A 21,578-nucleotide genomic window follows, 5' to 3' on the forward strand; every position below is an offset into this window, starting at 1 on the left:
TCCTTTAGTGCGTGAGGGGGAGTGGCCGATTTATTCAATGGTCATACCAGATCTTGTAATAATAAAAATATTCAGATGTGTCAAATTTGACGAGAATTGAATGTTTTTTGAGAGCGTTTGGTTGTTTAAAATGTTAAACCCTTTGTCGACTATATGTGAAATATGAAGAAAATCGAATGCTCATTTCGGGTTTTGTAATAGTTTTAGATATTCAAAACTTTGACCCGATGTGGGGGAGGTACCTGAAGGTGTGGTGCGATCTCTACCATCTTTATAACATATATTGTGTAAATGGAAATATTGAGATGTACCTAGTCTGAATGGAATCAGATGTTAATTTCGTGTTTTATGATATTTTGACTCTATGTGGGGGAGGTACCAGAAGGAGTTGACAGATATATTCCGTCTTCACACCAGAACTTTGGTCCATAAAAATATTGTGATGTGTGTAATTTGGAGTCAGTCAGACTCTTACATCACAGTTCAAACGAGTTATAATTATTCAAAAATTTGACCCTTTGTGGGGAAGGTACTTTATAGAGTAGACCGATATTGTTCAATTTCGCACCTGACCTAGCACTGATGTATAGGATTTGCAAAGTTGAAGTAAAATCGGATTATCCTTTCTCTTTTTGTGCAGTAAAATATTACTTTTTGAAAATTTCGACCTTTTGTGTGGGAGGTACCAGAAGGAGTGCACGGATATTGCCCATCTCTGAACACGATCTAAGGTTGATAATAATATTACAAAGTATCAAGTCTGGACCAAATCGGATACTGCTTTCGAGAGTTATCATGACAGAGAGACGCACGGACACCCTTAGATCGACTCCAAATGTCCTGAAATGGATTTGATCCAAAGAGACCTAATGTCCAAAACCGTTATTTCGATTAAGCACGTTTTGGCCGTATCAAATTGAAATTCCAAAAAGTGCAAGAACTTACACTGCAACAGAAAGAAAATAGACTCAAAAGAGCTAAAGAGTTGCTTCGCTTGACCGAAAGTGGTGAACGAATTTGGTTTTCTTGGATGAGAAAACATTCGTTGTCCAGCAGTTTGTAAACAAACAAAATGATCATGTTTACTTGCCAAAGAGGTCAGTTGAAAATGTGCACCTTCGGTTGGCCACAAGAACTCAAACGCCGCGAAAACATTCTGGAGGGTGTATTAAAGCCTTGGACACGCAAACATTTTGGCCGTAGGCTTTGGACATTCCAACAGGACTCAGCACGCGCCACCCAAGAATGAAATGAGGTTCCTCGCTTCATTTCCACCGCACAATGGCCACTAAAATCCCCGGATACCAATCCGTTTGGACTATTGTGTCTGGAGTATTTTGGAAAGCAAGGTCGGCACTAAAAAATACCAAAGTGTCGATCACCTCAAGCAAGCGCTTTGCCGGGAATGGGCCAAAATACCGCAGAGCAATATTCGGGCAGTGTGTGGCGGTTTCATTGGCCGTTTGAAGGCCATAATTCGTGCCAAAGGAGACCAATTCGAAGAAATCCAAACTTATTCTAAAATATCATGCTATTTCCGATATTTTTAGCTTTCATTCAATAAAATTAAAAAAAAAATGTAAAGATTATGGCGTTTGACTTTGTTGCAGTTTTTTTACTCACCATGTATACCCATTATAAAAGGTCAACAAGGTCTCTTTGTTGGAACATTGCTACTACTTTTGTATAAGATCTGTTCATACCCAGTCTTTTAAAGTCGTCACGACTCATTATACCATTGCATTTCTTCACTTCACTTCTTGCAAGAATTTAGTTGTTTTGCAATTTTGGTCGATATCATAAAGTGAAAATCGGCTATCGTAGTAAATACTTGAACATTCTTGTCGTTCTGGAACATACCACTTTGTTCCAGTTTTTGCAATTTTTTTCGATATCGTAAAGGAAAAATAATAGTGTTCAACTCTAACATCAACTCTAACATATTTTGTCGTTTCTACAGAAATTTTAAGTTAAAACAAGCTAAAATTGGCATTTAAATTCATTTCGACAAAATTTTTTCGATATCGAATGAGAGAATTTGGCGCCTGGTTCAATTTGCAAAACTGCTTGTATGAAATAGATTCTTCCTAGATTTACTTATATCTTAAATGGATGGATGGAGTTAAATTATTGCGTCTCATATCTTCTTCTTATCGGTCAGCTGGGTTGAGAATAGCTCCGCAGAAGTATGGCAGTTCCATATAAGATATTTCTTTTTGCAGTTTGTACGAGTTTATATTTTTTGCTTGCTGCTCCATAACACAGTAAATCTACACAATTTTAAACTTTGTTCCCCTTTCCCTTCATCTCCACAGTGTCTACTGTAGTCAATAGCTTTAATTCACCCCACTATTTAGACAACTCACTTGCTTTTAGTTAGTTCGTGTTCGATTTAGTGTTATAAGTATAATTGTTTTATTATAATTGTTATTAAATCTCTTCATGTTCAATTATGTTTTTGTTTCTTTAAATAACTAGGCCTACATGTTGTATCATTTGTGTTAGGGAGTAATTGAATTTGTTATTACGGGTTCTTATATATTCTCCTAAAAAAGAACAAAAAACGATTGTGTTTAAAATGATTTCGATTGACGTCTTAATGCCCAGTCAAAACGTGATCTTATTAATACTTCGTTTACATAAAAAATAATAACATGTATCAACTTTGTTTTTTTTAATCAAATTTTCGTTTGTATTTTTTACTACAGTGCGCAACGAACTTCCATGCCATCATTATACCCCCTGCGTTTGGTCATCATCATCGCATCATCCTCTTTCTCTTTAAACTTAATGTTGTTTCGCTTATTTATTTTGTTTGTGTGTTTGCTTTTGCATATGTTGAGTGGTTCTTGGAACCGCATTTATTTTCAGTTCTATTCTGGTTTTACAGTACGTCTAAGAATGGCAGCGGCTAGATCTTGTTTCATGGCCACCTGTTGTCGTTGATCGGCCAAAGGCACCGTGCTGCGCAAGCCGTTTACAATGTCTTTAGTCTTGCCAAAATAGATCTCGTTAAGGGTATTGCGTATTTTGTTCTCCATTTCCTCAACCATGCGACCAATGTTCGCAATATGCGGAGAGGAATCACTGACATTAGCGTCCTGTTCAGTTTGACGTGTCAGGGAACCGCCCAGGTTCATTGTGCCCGAACCTTGTTTATTTGTTTGCAGCCACAGCATGGCAGTGGAGGTGAGTTTGTAATGAGCATTACGGCCGGTTGGTTTCTCTTGCACCTCAACAACATGGATGGAGTCCCAACAACCGCGAATCTTTTTGCTACCATCGCCAGCCTTCTTGATTAGTATGACCGCAGCAAATCCATGATCCAAATCCCAAAGGTATACCGAAGAAACACCACCTTCATAGTACATTTCACGGTACTGATCGAAAGCATAGTTGGCCTCAATTTCCAGCTTGCGCAAACGTTCTGAGGGCATTTGTCCATCTTCCAGCGGTGGGTAGTAGGTATTGGACCATGGAGACCTATACGAGTCACCATCACGATTGTAATCACACAGTAAGTAATCTTTGCCGTGCTCTTTATCCTTGGCAATTTTTAAAGGCTGGTCGACGGAGGATAGCAAATCCTCACATAGATCAGGCGCCAAGTCAATGAGGTCACTTAAGTTCTTTTCGATTTGTTGTGGCGGCAAACGACGCATCAAATCCAAAGCACAATCCATTTGTAGTTCCGACTGAAAATAGAAACCAAACGATAAAATCAGAGATAAAACCAGTATTTGTTTTTAATATTCGACGCATGATAACAACAGCTATTACAGTAGCCTCTAAACATTGGAAAACTGAATCATCATCGAACACATCATAGTTCATAGCTGTTGAGTTCAAGTATTTGAATACCGGCAGAGAAAGAGGAGCAGAGCACATAAACGTTATGCACCACCCTCGCAGCGCATAATGACAGTGTTGGCTGTTGTCGTTTTCTTCGTAGAATGCTCATGAAGACCACAAATTCTTGCATTTAACTTCACTATTTTTAATATACTTGTGGAGTTTTTCTTCTTCTTTCTCTCAAATCGAAGAGGTGTGTGTTTGTTTTTCATACTTTTGTTCACATATTCCAAAATATTTATTTATTACTCACCATTTTTAGGGTTTTATTTTTTCGTGGTTAGTTGATCCGAATATATGCCAATACAAAACTCTTTCGCCTTGAAGTCTTAGTGGGCAGGTGTTGGGGAATTTCTTACAGCTTCTGCAAATGCTATGTGTGTAATAATACAAAGAAATAATAATTTTATTTTAATAAATATATTAATAGGGCAGAGGCACTTCACAAACTTTTCTGCTGATGAATTTTTTTGGCTCTCTTCTTAGTAATCGAAATAGGGATCTAACATCGATAATTAATAATCGATTAGTTGAGCTAAAAACGGGTTGTTGAATTGTAGAAATATAACAGCATGTTTCCAAGGTGTATTTTATAAGGTGTAATTGCAAATCATGTATGTTTGAAACTTTTGCAACTAATATTCGAGGTGATGCTGGACCTTGGGTAATAGAACAACATTTAGCACAAATTATAATAAAATATTTGGTTATCGTACAAACTAATTGTACGATAGACGTAGACAAACGATACAAAGTTAATGGCGGAGTATACGTCAGCATGCTATCGAGCCTGAACATCCGTTACATACAGTGAATCTCTGTTTTCATACCCTATAGGGGTAATTTTAAAATGTTCATTCCACTTGTAACTAGCCGAAATAAACCCTCTAGCTCCCACAAAGTAATGATCTGTTCTAGAACGGCAAGAATGTAAACAATTGTACTATGATAAACGATTAAACCTATTGAAGATTCGTTTTTCCATTCCATTTTTTATATATAAATGGTATACACTTTTTGGAACAATCCCAGTTCAGCTATAACTCTCGGATCGATCTCAAATTTTTTCTGTAAATAGATCTTGGTCTCTCCCTGTTCAAAAAACCGGATAACCGCTTACAACCTCCGAGAATGCAATCAGAATGTCATGATCTAACTAGCTATACTGTGATTAAGCCCACTTTTTTATATAAAATTTCACTGCAGAGCAATGTGGAGAATGTTATCGTTTTTTACTTAACAAAACCCCAGTGACAATTTTTCGTTCTGGAAAAGAGCAACATATGAAATGGAAAAAATATTGGACTGTTCCACAACTGCAAGAATGTAGAAGTTTTTACTATACATAAACAACGATTCGTTGACTGAAAAGTCGACAGTCCAGAACTTGATTTTTCGTGTCTTATCGGTTTTAAGTCGATTAGACGAAAGTCGATCTAGAAATCTCTACTCTGGAACAAAAGTTAAAATACGGCAAAAAGAATCGAGATTTCAAGCAGAGAAAAACTTAAATTTAACACTTTAATTTTTATAATTAATGAAAATCTTTGTGCAAAAAAGATAATTCTAGTAAACGAGATAAAATTTCTACAATTATTTTAAAAAAATACAAGAAGAATGTATAATAAAATCCGTTTGAAAAATTGTGTCTGCTGTATGTGATCTATGAAGAATTAAAAAAAAAAATGATGAATTGGGGAAAAGCAAAATCAGTGATTGGTGGAGCAGCAGCATATGAAGTGGATGGAAAAACTAAGAAGTGAAATTAAATACACACACAAAATGTTAGAAAATTGTTGAATGAATACAAGTGGAAAACAAATAGCAATGACAATTGTGTGTAGCAACAAGTTAATGATTAGTTCTAACGGGATTTTTAGTGAAAATTAACATTAAGAATATCGATCGGTAACCTATACAGCTACGTAAATATACATAGGTGGATGTGCGTATGAGGAGGAGAGAGTGTGTGCGTAAAAGAAAAGAAGAAAAAAAAAATGATCGATTCTCCACAACATTCGTAAGCTGTAGCTTTCTATTATTCTATTTTGTTGTTCGTTACGTTTCCATTTTATGAGAAGAGTTTCTGTGTTAATTAATTTCAATATTTTATTAAACTGATACTTGTTTTGTTGTGCCGTCGTCGTCGTGTTTTTGTTTAGACCATTTCAAACGGTTTCTCTTCTCGTTTTACTTTGTAGTCGTTGTATCTGTGTTATTTCGTTTGGCGTATAGTATTTGTATTTTTTTTCGGACGGTTTGTCGGTCGGTTCGGTTGATTGTGTCGTGTGAATGCATGCGTGTATTTGCAACAGTCAGGTGAAGTGAATGAAAAAAGGGAACAACAACAACAAATTGTCACCTGTCTCTGCTGTCAATGTTCTTCGTCGATTGTAAGGTGTTCTTCTTCTGTCAACGTTAACGTCGTCAACCTCAGCGTCGCCGGCGTATTCATTGTCGGTAGTTTTGTTTGTTCTTTTCTCCTGCTGCGACTTTTTACAGCCAATAAACCTTACAAACAACAACAGCTACAACAACTGATATCATAAACAAAAACAACACCACATACTCTGATCCAGCCACACAGCACACACGTATGTTTTTCTCTTGGTTTTGAGAGTCAACCTTCAATTGCTGTTTTTGTTGTAATCAACCTGCTGATTGTATTTCGTCGTTACCGCTTTCTGACTTGCACACAACCCCAGTAACAGCAGCCGCAACAGTAACAACATTGAACTAACGAACTTCAGACAAGTCTTGTCTTCATCATGAATTAATGTGACATTTTTATGCTCTATATTTGCGTTATATCAGTAGTAGTTGTTGTTTAATTCGTACAATTCAACTTCATTCGACTCGACTTGGGGAAAAGGTAAAATATTTCCAATTGTAAAACAGCGAATGTACTGGACCACATCATAAGAGGTAGTGGGTTGCTGCTGGATTTTATTTGTGTGTGTGTCTCTTTTTGTGACAACGTTTCTTAAGCGGCTTATTTCCTGACATCGAAACAACAACAACCACACTGTTGCTGCTGTAACAGTTCTACAAAGTGGAGTTTTAATTTCACGCATTTAATTGGATTTTAGGATTTTTTTGTCGAGAATTAAGGTAAGTTGGGATTTTTTTGCCTTATAGCTATCTAGGTATCTGTGATGAACTTCAATTGTTTTTGTATTCTTCTCTTCGTAACACTCACTACGATGATGACGATGCAAACTATTTGCCTTTTCCTAATGTACCAATTATGGACAAATCAGAACAGCTTAAGTCAACTTTCAAGGTTCCCTCGCCGATCATTTTGAAATGTTTTCTTTTGAAATTGCATCAGGTTCTTTGATGGAATTCTATACTTTCATTTTTAAAGGTCTTTAGCCTTGCATAAATTCCTAACATTTCCGCATACATTTTCATACCGTCGAAAACAATATAGATATGATTTGCGAAGCTCTTGAGGTCAAGATATTTCCCTGAGGAAGTCCATACTTTTCGATTATTTTTACATCCTTCACCACACAGTGGTATAGGATATTATGTCTTTCTGCATTTGTAACTTGCAAATGGATACTATATGCAACAAAGTCAAACGCCATAATTTTTACATTTAAATTTTATTGAATGTAAGCAAAAAATTCGGAAATTAGCATCAAATTTTAGAATAAGTTAAGATTTGTTCGAATTGGTCATGTTTGACACGAATTATGGCCTTCAAACGGCCAATGAAACCGTCACATGCTGCCCGAATGTTGCTCTGCAGTATTTTAGCCCATTCCCGGCTAAGCGCTTGCTTGAGGTGATCGACACTTTGGTATTTTTTAGTGCCTTGCTTTTCAAAATACCCCAGACACAATAGTCCAACGGTTTGGTATCCGGAGATTTTGGTGGCCATTGTGCGCTGGAAATGAAGCGGAGAACCTAATTTTGTAACCATTCATGGGTGGCGCGTGCTAAGTGCGATGGTGCTGAGTCCAGTTGGAATATCCAAGGTCTGCGGCCAAGAATATTTCAAATATTCTGGAGGGTGTACTAAAGCCTTGGTCACGCAAACATTTTGGCCGCAGACATTGGAGTTTTTTTGTCTCAGTTTTTGTTGCAGTTTTTTTATCTCACCCTGTATGTTCTTAAAAGTAATAAAGAAGACGTCAATTTTAAGGTCGTTTTAGATCTTCTGTTTAAAAATCAATTCCCACTGGTTCAGGACAAAAAGTATTTGTGGTCGACATTAGATCACCCTAAGCTGGGTCTTGGATCATTTGATCTTGGATCAAGTTTTAATAGAAAAATCATGCCCTCGCTTTCTTAAGAAATCGGTGGTGCTAAAATTGCAAATACATTTTACACAGCGATTTTTTTATTCAAAATTCAATGATTTATACTTTTTTTTGAATTGTATCAGACTCGTTGATGTGCGGTAGTTTTAAGCTCTATGTTGTGGCTGTTGTAATTGTTTGAATTTCACTTTATTTGTTGCATTGCTTTTTTGTCTGCAGATTACTCATCATCATTGCCATGCAGTTACCATTATCGTGCTCATGCTCATCCCCATCATGATTTCTTTTGGCTTTGTTAATTAGCGAAAGTGTAGGGAGTGTGTAATTAACGGCATGCCACACAAAATGTTACAGACCAAAACACCCATGGTTTTTGCTGGCTGCTTAGTCTGTTGGCATTTGTTGTGTGCCGCAAAAAATACATTCAATTTTATGCTAAATTATTCATGAATTGAACTCAATTTGAAAATAATGCCCCAATGAAATACGCATAAATGGAAATAGTCAAGGACATGTGAAAAGTCTAACCAGATATAACTGGAAACTAGAAAGTAAAATAAATAACATGTGGTCATTCTGAGTAGCTAGCTAGGCATCCATGTGGTTTGGAAGAGTAATGGTGTGCAGTGAAATATCCACATTTCAATGAAATTGAGCTTGCTCAGAATTGATGTTTTTACAGCATCAGAATTTCTCCGACGTAAGCAATGACATCAAAGCTACAGTAGTGGGGATAGTGAAAGGGGATAATGATCTTCGACGCTCCAATTCTGCTGAAGCCAGAGACAGTGAATATAGATGTCAACCATTTGGTACAGGAGCATAGGAGAAAAATTGGCTAGAGCATCTGAAGTGTAGCAACATTGGATCCGATATGAGTGAGCTGTGGGTAACGCTTAAATCGTTCTTGAACCCTCGGAAAAAGGATGATAGGGCCTCAGTTACGTTTGACGACGTAACGGTGACTGATCCGTTACCACCTCCTAATGTAGAAAATCGCTTATACAGGTGGACGCCTTCAAAATTTAATTTTGTAAATTCCTAAAAAAAAAAAACAAAAAAGTAAATCCCGTTCCAATACTAGATCTCAGCACTTATTGAATTATTGTTAAAAGTATCACTTTTCAACAGCTGGAGGGTACAAAAATTTGACTGCTTTCTAACTTCTACATCTATTGAGATTTCCATCATACGGAATTTGGCGGTTTAGGGCGGGCAATGGGGCTTAACCAGTTGGCTCCATTGAAAAGCTTAATATACCCAATATACAGGGTGCGAAAAAAACTGCAACAAAGTCAAACGCTATAATTTTTATTTTTTTTAATTTTATTGAATGAAAGCAAAAAATGTCGGAAATAGTATCAAATTTTAGAATGAGTATAGATGAATTGGTCACTTTTGGTACGAATTGTGGCCCTGAAACCGTGACACGCTGCCCGAATGTTGCTCTGCGGTATTTTAGCTCATTCCCGGCGAAGCGCTTGCTTCAGGTGATCGACACTTTGGAATTTTTTAGTGACAACCATGCTTTCCAAAATACTTCAGACACAATAGTCCAACGGATTGGTATCCGGAGATTTTGGTGCTCATTGTGCGCTGGAAATGAAGCGAGGAACCTCATTTGGGAACCATTCTTGGCTGGCGCGTGTTGAGTCCTGTTGGAATGTCTGCGGCCAAAATGTTTGTGTGACCAAGGCTTTAATACACTCTCCAGAATATTTTTGAGATAATATTCGGCATTTATTCTGATGCTATGGTCTTTTAATACGAGCGGAGAGCGACCATCGGCTGTTATGGCGGCCCACACCATCACCATGGCCGGTGCTTGAGTTCTGGTGGCCAACCGAAGGTGCACATTATAAACTGACCTCTTTGGCAAGTAAACACGAGCAGTTTGTTTGTTTACAAATTGCTCATCAAACTGCTTTACCTCGAGCACATTTGTTAATATTTGCTGAATAGAATATTGCGATATGTTCAGTTCTCGAGCCATTTTTTCGGCCACTGCGACGCGGATTACGATCAAGTCGCTTCTTTACTTTTCGAACCATTTCTGCTGATGTTGCTGTTTTCTTCCGTCCACCTCCTTCATGTCGGGCTACGCTGCCAGTATCACGGTAATAAGCGATGGTACGAGACACAAAAGATGTATTCACATTTAAATGCTGGAGTACTCTAACGATAGCCAATTGTGGTTTTCCAGCCAAATATAAAGAAATCACACTATCACACTTGAATTCCATCACTAATAACTTTACTTCTGGAAAATTCTCACCAAAATGCTTTTGTACGCTTGTAAACAATATAATGAGCTGGCACTGGAATAATTTAACCAGCTGTCGGAAGAGTGGACTAGAAATGACAGCAGTTTGAAGTTGGTTGCAGTTTTTTCATCTCACCCTGTATGTATATTCTTCACATTATTTTGATGTGTTTGGAGCCACTGTACGGGCCATAAAGAAAAATACAAAATCAAAAACCTAAACGACCTTGCCGTTCACAACAAATTTACAAATGTATTTTCTCTTTTGCTTTTTAGTTGAAACGCCAAAAAACAACAACAACTCGTTAACTGTTAAAGTTATATTGGCTTTGTTATTGTGAAATATTTTGAATAATTTGAAAGTTAGACATCGCTTTAGTAGCAATAAAATTAAAGTTTTGCTATTTTTTTTTTTTCTCTCAATAATATGCTTTTAAAAACATATGACTGGGAAAACCGCATTTTTGACATGATTTCAGCATCAAACAATGGGCAGAATGGGTTTTTTATGGAAAATCTAAAATTGTTGATGTTGATAGAAACAATGGAAAATGAGAATAGAAGGGAAGAGGTCGCTGTACTCCTGTGGGAATTCCATTAGAAGCGGTTGGTTGAGAAAAGAAATCACCACTGCCATACGCATTAGCTATACGGAATCGTTATATGTCTTTCAGTTTTGGAAACAAATGAGCGTTTTAGTTAGTCAAAGATATTGGTGAAGAAAAAATGTACACCAAATGTAAAATCTTGGGGGTATTTCCCATATTTTTCACCCGAATTGTCCGCAATCTTAGTACAATAAGTTAGTTCGCAAAAATAGTCCAACAAATGGCTTAGTTAAATTTCGGCATACTCTTCAATTGAAGCTTATTTATAGATAATTTTATTTAAAAATGTTTTCATAATCTCACATAGGTGGAGGGCCGAACTTGATGTTCTTTTACATGTTTTAGGTATAGTTTTGTTTTTGAGGGCGTTAGAATGGTCTTTTTTTAATTCTTAAAAAAACTAATTTTTTTTACGGGCGGCCAGGGCACTATTTTTTGTTCTTTAAATATGTCTATCTCATCACTGGACGTTGAATCTGTAAAAAATATTTACTTTATCCCATTCGAAAATGAGAGTTCTGACTCCTCTACAGTTAAAGAAAGGAAGGGCTGGTCCTCACTCGTCACTGATGTAATCCTTACCTTACTGGGTTACCTTTCTATCTTTTTATCGCTCTCCTCTCGAAACCGTTCAATAGCCGCTTCATTCAATAAGGGATGAACAATATATTCGGAGAGTGGAAAACCGTGCCGTACTAGTAATGTCATTGATAAAACATCATGACCCGAACTGACTGATAGTTTCCAAGACATCTCTACAATTGCAGATAAACTTGGATTTACAGAGAATGACTTGGATGACTTAAAACATTCTTGCTAATTGCCCTGTCTGCAGCACCCAAACCAACTTGAACATCTATCCGTTAAAAAATGTATTCATATTTCAGTAGTACCTTTCTAGGGTGAACACAGGTTTTTTAAGTGAAGCTGCTGCCTAAAAACCATTAACCATTAGAAACCATGAAAGAGGCAAGAAAATAACTCATAGCGAAGTACTTTGGGTGAATATACGCTATTATGTAATTTTTATCCTCCATGTTCGTTTTGATATAACGGACGTAGGCCTGCAAAATTGGAATCAATGCATACGTCGCATTTTGAAAAGTCTTTGAAGTCGAAGTCTGTCATTCGATATCCAATGGGAAAGCTCACTGGCAAAAATTTAGAGAGTTCATCAACCGTCATTTGCCGAGACATCATCAATCCGAAGAAGTGCGCTCAATATTTTAACCGACAAGCCAGGTCAGGATGACAGCAAAAGCGAATCAGTTTTTGTCGCCAGTAGCAAAAACTCTTGAGGTTTTACTCCTCCCTAACATCAGAAAGAGCTATCCAGTTGCTGACCATCAACACGGATTTCGTCCACAACACAGCACCACAACATTGTACGCCATATCCACACATATCAGTCGAGTTTTAAACCAGAACAATCCATGTCACATAACAGTGTTGGTAGCCCTCGACATTTGATACCGTCAACCACGCCACACTGTTTAAGGATGTAGAAAGAACTACCATCCGGCCAAGTTTGAAACGTTGGATAATCAACTATATGTGTGGACCCCAGTCGTACGTGGAATTCCGGAACAAGAAGTTCAAACCATTTGTGTAAGGTTGAACAGCTATCTCGCGGAGCTTGCCACCTTCTTCCAGGCGAGGAATATAAAGATATCCGCCACGAAATCAACGACCACACTCTTTACCACATGGTCTGCGGAGATGAGAACACAGCTGAATGTGCAGGTCGAGGGAAGTATAATACCGACCACGAGCTAACCCAACATCCTAGGGGTCACATTCGACAGCATGTTCAAGTCGTCCGCCCAAGCCACAGCTATCTGCGACAGGATGAAAAGTAGGAACCAGGACAAGGAGACTTTTTGACCTCTTATAACGCAAGAGGGTGGTCTGTATAAGAGCTACGCAGTGGAAGAATATCCAGACCTGCCAGAATGCTGCTCTGAGAATTGCAACAGGCATGACACCAGTAGACTATCTACATGAAGAGACGAAGGTATTCTAGGCAGAGATTTTTGATTAAAAAAAAAAAAAAAACTATTGAGCTGCTGGTAAACAGTTAACTGAACAGAGGGGTCATTGTATATGTCGATGGTAAAGCGGCACTGAAAGCACTGAATTCATGTACCATTAAATCTATTGTAGGAATGCACTGGTTAAGGACCTCTTATAACGCAAGAGGGTGGTCTGTATAAGTGCTACGCAGTGGAAGAATATCCAGACCTGCCAGAATGCTGCTCTGAGAATTGCAACAGGCATGACACCAGTAGACTATCTACATGAAGAGACGAAGGTATTCTAGGCAGAGATTTTTGATTAAAAAAAAAAAAACTATTGAGCTGCTGGTAAACAGTTAACTGAACAGAGGGGTCATTGTATATGTCGATGGTAAAGCGGCACTGAAAGCACTGAATTCATGTACCATTAAATCTATTGTAGGAATGCACTGGTTAAGGAAAGAGAGGGAACTGTAGTATAAGGGCCATTACTTCTCCGTGGGGTGACGACGACACTGAATACTGCAGGCTTGGTCAACACGAGGAAGAAACTGACACGAGAGAGCACTTACTTTGACACTGTCCAACTCTTTCCAGTGTTAGACATAGGCTTATGGGGAAGCAAATTCTGCACGACTTGTATTCATTCTTCGAAACTGATCCAGCAGTTATTCTTCAGTTAGGCAGAAGACTAAAGCGGCACGTTAATCTCTTCGTGGATCTTACATCATTTCTATCTATAATTTTGTTCTTCTCATTCTCGTTCTCTTTTTCTCTGAATTTTAGGATGAACACAATGGATCAACAGGAGATTGACTTGTTGTTATAAGGCAACCGCGCATCCTTTAACATTAGACTTCACTTCATAGCATTCTTGTAAAAAAACTGCAAAATTTTAGTTAGAAAATCTGAAGGCATAGAAGTCCCCAATGCTGTTGAAATCAACTCCATTTAGGATATAACTTTAGGCCATATGTTTCATATGATTTAAGATATTGGGTATACCAAAAGTGTTGTATACAGGGTGAGATAAAAAAACTGCAACAAAGTCAAACGCCATAATTTTTACATTTTTTTTTAATTTTTTGAATGAAAGCGAGAAATGTTGGAAATAGCTTCAAATTTTAGAATAAGTTTAGAATTGTTCGAATTGGTCACCTTTGGCACGTATTATGGTCTTCAAACGGCCAATTAAACCGTCACACGCTGACCAAATGTTGCTCTGCGGTATTTTGGCCCATTCTTGCTTTCCAAAATACTCCAGACACAATAGTCCAACGGATTGGTATCCGGAGATTTTGGTGGCCACTGTGCTCTGGAAATGGAGCGAGGAACCTCATTTTGTAACCATTCTTGGGGGCGCGTACTGAGTGCGTTAGTGCTGAGTCCTGTTGGAAGGCTTTAATACACCCTCCAGAATATTTTCACGATAATATTCGGCATTGATTCTGATGCCACGGTCGATTAATACGAGCGGAGAGCGACCATCGGCTGTTATGGCGGCCCACACCATCACCATGGCCAGGGCTTGTGTTCTGTTTGCCAACCGAAGGTGAACATTTTCAGCTGATCTCTTTGGCAAGTAATCACGATCATTTTGTTTGTTTACAAACTGCTGGAAAACTAATGTTTTCTCATCGGAGACAGAGAAACCCAAATTCAGCAGTTCACCACTTTCGGCCAAGCGAAGCATCTCTTTAGCTCTTTTGAGTCTATTTTCTTTCTGTTGCGGTGTAAGTTCTTGCATTTTTTGGAATTTCAATGGCTTTACCCCGAGCTCATTTTTCAACATTTGCCGAATGGAATATAGCGATATGTTCAGCTCTCACGAGCCAATTTTTGGCCACTGCGACGCGGGGTTCTATCAAGACGCTTCTTTACTTTTCGAACCATTTCTGCTGATGTTGTTGTTTGCTTCCGTCCACTTCCTTGACGTCGGGCTACGCTACCAGTATCACGGTAACGAGCGATGGTACGAAACACAAAAGATTTATTAACATTTAAATGCTGGAGTGCTCTAACGATAGACACTTGCGTTTTTCCAGTCAAATGTAAAGAAATCACACTATCACGCTTGAATTCCATCACTAATAACTTTTTTTCTGGGAAATTCTCACCAAAATGCTTTTGTACGCTTGTAAACAATATAATGAGCTGCCACTGGAATAATTTTAACAGCTGTCGGAGGAGTGGCTTTGAAATGACAGCAGCCTGAAGTTGGTTGCAGTTTTCTCATCTCACCCTGTAGACTTCATTTATCTGTCCCCGTCCGAAATTGAGTCCTTCCTCAATGAACGGGGAGCTTTATTATTGTATACACATATATATGGAATTTCGTACAAATATTTATTTCTAATCTTCCAAACATATTTGGTCTGTTTTGCTAAAACTTTTTTGTCTGCGTTTGCGTCGATTGTTAATGTGAATGTAGATCAATCCGGTTAGACAGAGGTTTGTTCTTATCATATCTGTAATTACGAGTACTTCAGTGACAATTTTTTATTTTTGTTTTATCTAATTTTCAATTGTATGCTGGTGTGTAGAGCCCGCGGTTTTGCTATAAAAATACTAATCATGTTTATTTTCTGTAATCTTTTATTTCAGATTGTATTTTTGTGGTGTTCTCTCTACTATTGTACGTTCGTTCGTTTGTTCTTCATTCATTCTTTATTTCATCCATCATAATTAAGAACGGCCACAGACTTGTTAATTTGAAAGTATCCAAGACACAAGGCAAAGAAATGATGTGATGGCTAAAATGGCTTCAGGGGATCTTTCTTTAACAAGTACGAGCAGTCAAGAAGGTAAGTTGTTTGTTTTATATATGTGTGTATGTATGTATGCATATTCCAAGTAGTAGTATTAATGTTATTATAATGAAAGACAAGGTCGTGATTTCTTTGATATCTGATTACAGTCGAAACACCATTATTCAACTTGAACAAAAATAAACTGGAGAACATTTTAATTGTTGCGGTACTATTAAGGGAAATTATGTCATTATTATTGAATTTGTTATAGATTAGAAATCATAATTTTTATTAATTTGTCAAATAGTTTTTTTTGTTTGTTTGAACGTAGAGTAGGCACCTTTTCCGCATAACTCAGATAACACATATGGTTTGTATACGTATGTTACATTTTCCAACCTTTTCAGATAAACTAGATTCACTTTTTTGATCAACGTCATGTACGTAGAATTGTAGATTGTTATAGGGGTAGAGAAGTGTCAGGGAGAAGATTTTTTTCTCACCCCAATAAACTCTCACTCCAGACTGGTGGGTTTCAAGTGCTAGACGTAAATTGGGAACAAATTTATTCTATATAACCCTTTACCTTTTAATATACCGGGTGAGTTGAAAAAATGCAACCAAATTCAGACTGCTTTCATTTCTAAGCCACTCGTCCGACAGTTGTTAAAATTATTCCAATGGCAGCTCATTATATTGTTTACAAGCGTACAAAAGCATTTTGGTGAGAATTTTCCAGAAAAAAAGTTATTCGTGGTGGAATTCAAGCGTGATAGTGTGATTTCTTTATATTTGGCTGAAAAAGCCCAAGTGGCTATGGTTAGAGTACTCCAGCATTTAAATGTGAATCAACCTTTTGTGTCTCGTACCATCGCTCCTCACCGTGATACTGGTAGCGTAGCCCGACGTCAAGGAAGTGGACGGAAGAAAACAGCAACATCAACAGAAATGGTTCGAAAAGTAAAGAAGCGACTTGATCGTAATCCGCGTCGCAGTGGCCGAAAAAATGGCTCGAGAACTGAACATATCGCAATATTCCATTGGGCAAATATTAAAAAATGAGCTCGGGTTAAAGCCATTGAAATTCCAAAAAGTGCAATAACTTACACAGCAACAGAAAGAAAATAGACTCAAAAGAGCTAAAGGGTGGCTTCGCCTGTTCGAAAGTGGTGAACTGCCGAAATTGGTTTTCTCCAATGAGAAAACATTTGTTGTTCAGCAGTTTGTAAACAAACAAAATGATCGTGTTTACTTGCAAAAGAGGTCAGCTGAAAATGTGCACCTTCGGTTGGCCACCAGAACTCATTCAATAAAAATTAAAAAAGAAATGTAAAAGTTATGGCGTTTGATTTTGTTGCATTTTTTATCTCAGCCTGTAATTCCTATTAAACAAATACTCTTGCTTACAACTTCTTTTATACATATTTTCTTTATTTTTTTTTTTTTTTACAGAAGAAGGTCCTGAATATGTTGATTATGATCGGACACTGCGTCCTCCGTCGAATTCTAGTGGCAGTACAACAGCTGGCAACATGAATAACAATAGCGCCAACAACAATGGCTCTGGCAGTGGCAGTGGTAACAATTCCGGATCTGGTAATCCGAAAAAATTCGATGCTATCAAAATTCAATATGATTCGGCGTTAATGGAATTGAAAACGTTGCGGCATCAACATGCCGATACAGTGCGACGATGTGATAATTTAGAAAATCAATTAGCCTTCTATCAGGAACAATACAATGCAGCTATGAATCAAATTAAAAGTTCCGAACGTAACAAACTTACGGATGTAGTGGCTGAAAATACCCGACTAAAGCAGCAAAATTCGCTGTTGGAGCGGAAGCTAATGCGTTTGGAAAATGAGAGCAGTCAAAGTCCGTCGGAAAGAAATGCCAATTCCTATTACTGTGATTATAATGAACGGGGTGGAGGCGGAGGTCCGGGTGGTGGCAACGTCGGAGGGGTTGTTAAATGTGATGGCAATTGTCCGGAAACAGAAAAGCTCAGCGAAGAATTAATATTGAGTAAAGAACGCAACAACGATTTGATGAAGGAGAAGGAGAAATACAAGAAAAGTTTCAATGCTGTTCTCATGGACTTGGAAAAGGAAAGGAAGTTCTACAGAGACTCAAGGGATCAGTTCAATATGCAAAGGGAACAATTTCAATTGCAAAGAGAAATACTGGAGAAGGAAAATCAAAAACTGAAAAGCCTATTGGGTAGTGAAACGGATAAAAACTTGTTGATTCAAATGCAAAAGAATCGCATAGAGGAAGAATTGAATCAGCTGCTTTCCGAGAAGGATAACGTATTGCAGGAGCATCAGAAAATGTCGGATGATTTGGCAGCAGCCAACAAAGATATAGAACAATATAAGAAAGATGAAATCATGTACAAGAATGAACTGAAGCTACTGCAACAAAAACGAGACTTGCTCAAGTCCCGTGAGAGTACATGGTCAAAAGAGTTCTCGGATAGTAAAGATGATTTCAAGGAAATCGAGAAATTACGCAAAAGTCTTGAGAAGGCCCATGCCGAAGTGGAGCGGGCAGCCCAAGACACAGAGGAGGCGAAACGTGTACGAGATTGGGCCATATCCCAGCGTGAGAAAATTGTACAGGAGCGTGATTCTGTAAAGACATTATGTGATAATTTGCGCAAAGAAAGAGATAAGGCCATATCCGATTTGCTCTCGGCCATTAGAGACAGTGAGAAAATCAAGAAGCAAAAAGATGAAGCCCAACGTAAAATCGATGTTCTCAAAGAACAGTTGGAGCAAAACCAAAATAATGACTCTTCATCTAGGCGCAGTTTCCGCATGAGCACCTATGAGGCTGAGGACATTTTGGAAATTGATTTAACAAATTATCACGCGGATTGTGACATAGGTTTGATTCTGGATGACAGCAATCAAAGGCAATTGGTTTGTGGTGTCACCAATGTATCGCCGGCGTTTGGGAAATTGAAAATTAACGATGTCATAGTCAAGGTGAATAACATCGACTGTCAAAGTTTAACAAAACGCATGTTGATTGACGAAATACGGGCATCGGCGCCCAGGTGTACTTTATTGGTTTCAAGGACACGACAAAGTAAACGTCACTTCTACACTGTTCACTTGAACCTCCAACAAAACCCTAATCATGGCCTCCACTTGGATACGGGGGTTTTCATATCGAAAATTGAACCAAATTCTGTGGCTGCATTTGAACCTGAGCTGGAGGCGGGTGATCGCATATTGTCGATTAATAACAAATCCATGGAGGGTATTCAATCACTGGAAGATGTCATGGCTATTTTGAATGATGAACGCAATGAATCGATTGCCATATTTGCTTTGAAAAATGTCCAAGATTCAGGTGGCAGTTCGGATTCGCAGAGGCGCATGACAACTTCCGCGGCACAAACCGACTCCATAGATTCTATGCATCGTGTCACGGGCACAAAACATCCATCAAAAATTGCCGAAATGTTAAGCAAATTTAAAGAGAAAATACACATCTCCAAACCTGGCTCCGATGGTGGTGATCATTTTGCCCAGGAACATGACGCCCTGGCCGCCTTGGATTCAGTATTAAGTGAGAACTCGTCGGAGAAAAGTAAAGAAAATCTCTTTAAACGCAACAAATCGAAGAAGAAGGAAAAGGAGGCGGCAGCCAAAAGTATGGGCACTTGGCCTCGCACCAATATACTGCAAGCATCACAAGAAAATCCAACCGGAACTATTGTACATCGCGAGAAGAAACGTGCACCGCTGTCACTGTTCACGGCCGGTCCCATCAATGTGGATAAAGATGACGAGAGAGCGGATTCCGATGAAGCTCCTCCACCCCTACCACCCATGCACAATAAGCCTCAGGCCCATATACGCAATGGTGTTGGATCGAATGTCAAACATAATCCCAATCGGAACTCGAATCCCATACCCAGTTCAGTGCTTTTTCAAAGTCCAAACGGTGCAGGCGGCAATGGTGGCAACGGCGGCAACTATGCCGCTAATAACTATATGAGGCACTCAGTTTATGCCACCCCAACGAGCATGGAATCGGAACCCCTGATAATGGAACAGTCGAAACCATTGCAGAGACCAAATCCTGTAATGGGCAGTGCTGTGATGCCCAATATGAGACCCAAGCAGACTGATAAATATGGCAATCCTAGACTGCAAAATCACAATTATCAGAATCGTTATTCCTTGAATATAACACCGACGGAATTGTATAAAACCACCGGACAACAGGCCCAACAGCAGGTCATTAACAATGGCGGTCAACAGTTATCCCAACATCAACAGATGTCGATGAGCGGTGGCGGTGATTTGATATCCCGAAAGCAGCATTTATTCGATATGTTGCACAACTCTTCCTCCTCATCCTCGAACAATAAACAAATGGCAGCACCACATCATCAAGCGCACTTTGTTCCACTACAACCTCCTCAACCGCCACCACATTCAAGCAATTTCATTAGATCGAATTCATCCAATCAACAGCAACAACAAAACTCTTTGGACATGATTTCATTAAAATCTCAAAACTCCATCGATTCCATACTGTCGACAAAAAGTCCTCCTATCAGAGAATATGCTGAGCTTGCCAACTATCCCAAACGAGGAATACCAATGCCTCAATCTGCACCGGGTTCCGCCACAAAGAATGTCTCCAAATATCCCAGCGATAGTGAGAGTATAGCATCGGGAATTGCTGGTGGTGGGGCTGGTCTTTTTCTCTCCTCCAACAATAATGGTCCCCATTCAAGACATATGCCTTTGTTTCCCTCCTTCACACAATCCACACATTCGGCCATGAGACCAATACGCCACTCTAGTCCTCTAACTTTACCCTCACCACCGCCGTTGCTTCAGGGCAGTGGTACCGGCGTGGGGGGTTCATCTTCGGTCAACTCACACCCACATCATTTGGTAGACTCTTCCATTGGCATACCAACATCATCGGTGGATAAATTTGAAATGGATTACATGCAGCAACAGCAGCAGCAACAACAGCACAATCAACATCAAACCCATCCACATTATCTAAATGATTACCCGCCCAATATGCCCTCTCATGCCGCCGGCTATCATCCCTCACCCGTTGGCGGTATGCCCACATCCTCGTCGGTGGGTCAAGGTGTAATCTATGAAGGTGGCACATTTCCACGCAAAAAAGATCATCAACGCTTGCGTATACCCTCGAATCCAAGTGTAGCTAGTAAAAATAGTGGTGTCAAAAATAGTTCTGGGTCCATTGATCATCACTACAACAGTACATCGGGCCAAGCAACAGGTTCCTCCTTAATGACATCGTCATCAATGTCCCCATATGGCGGTGGTGTCGGCGTAACAAGTGGAGCCATGGTAAGCTCTCATCATCATCACCATCACCATTCGGCGTTGACAAATGTAGCCGCCAATGGCGGTAACAGTGGTCGAGGTTCACCCATGCCTCAGGTTCATGTTGAGGTACTTTCCCATGGCGGCAGCAAACGCAATTCCAATGTGCCGTCGGATTTTTTATGCCCTGGAGATCTTAGAAGAGTCACGATTGATAAGAGCGACAAGTCGCTCGGTATTACAATTCAATGTAATAACAATGGAGGCGGTATTTTTGTATCAACTGTAGCCGACAAAAGTATTGCCACTCGTGCTGGTCTTCAGGTGGGCGATCAACTCTTAGAAGTTTGCGGCATCAATATGCGCTCGGCTACAAATGATATAGCAGCTAATGTATTGCGTCAATGTGGCAATTCCATAACCATGTTGGTGCAATATAATCCAGAAAGTAAGTAGTGCGATTTTTGATTTATGTCAGCAACTGCA

General features: G+C 38.9%; 2 protein-coding genes across 4 annotated transcripts in view; one reads left to right on the forward strand and one right to left on the reverse strand.

Moving 5' to 3' along the window:
* Positions 1-21,578, forward strand: part of LOC101888594 (disks large homolog 5) — a 28,393-nt gene that overhangs the window by 1,880 nt on the left and 4,935 nt on the right. Inside the window, exons 1-3 of one of the 2 annotated variants that reach the window (XM_005184739.4) lie at positions 5,297-6,963; positions 15,614-15,813; positions 17,212-21,540. In XM_005184739.4, coding sequence (XP_005184796.1) covers positions 15,759-15,813; positions 17,212-21,540 — 4,384 coding nt within the window. In that variant the 5' untranslated portion in view covers positions 5,297-6,963; positions 15,614-15,758. Of the gene's footprint in view, positions 1-5,296; positions 6,964-15,613; positions 15,814-17,211; positions 21,541-21,578 lie in introns of those variants that run through there. The other variant, XM_059131761.1, reaches the window with a different exon arrangement.
* Positions 2,392-4,347, reverse strand: LOC131800448 (F-actin-capping protein subunit beta). 2 transcript variants are annotated; one of them, XM_011294733.3, is made up of 3 exons: positions 4,303-4,347; positions 4,106-4,225; positions 2,392-3,695 (listed from the first exon to the last, which is right to left on the reverse strand). In XM_011294733.3, the coding sequence occupies exons 2-3, from the start codon at positions 4,106-4,108 to the stop codon at positions 2,874-2,876; spliced, it is 825 nt and encodes a 274-aa protein (XP_011293035.1). In that variant the 5' UTR covers positions 4,109-4,225; positions 4,303-4,347; the 3' UTR covers positions 2,392-2,873. The 2 variants fall into 2 exon arrangements, with proteins under 2 accessions (XP_011293035.1, XP_005184795.1); XM_005184738.4 differs by lacking the exon at positions 4,303-4,347 and having other exon boundaries at positions 4,106-4,296.

The sequence above is a fragment of the Musca domestica genome, unplaced genomic scaffold, assembly GCF_030504385.1.
Source record: "Musca domestica strain aabys unplaced genomic scaffold, Musca_domestica.polishedcontigs.V.1.1 11, whole genome shotgun sequence".
Taxonomy (NCBI): Eukaryota; Metazoa; Arthropoda; class Insecta; order Diptera; family Muscidae; genus Musca; species Musca domestica.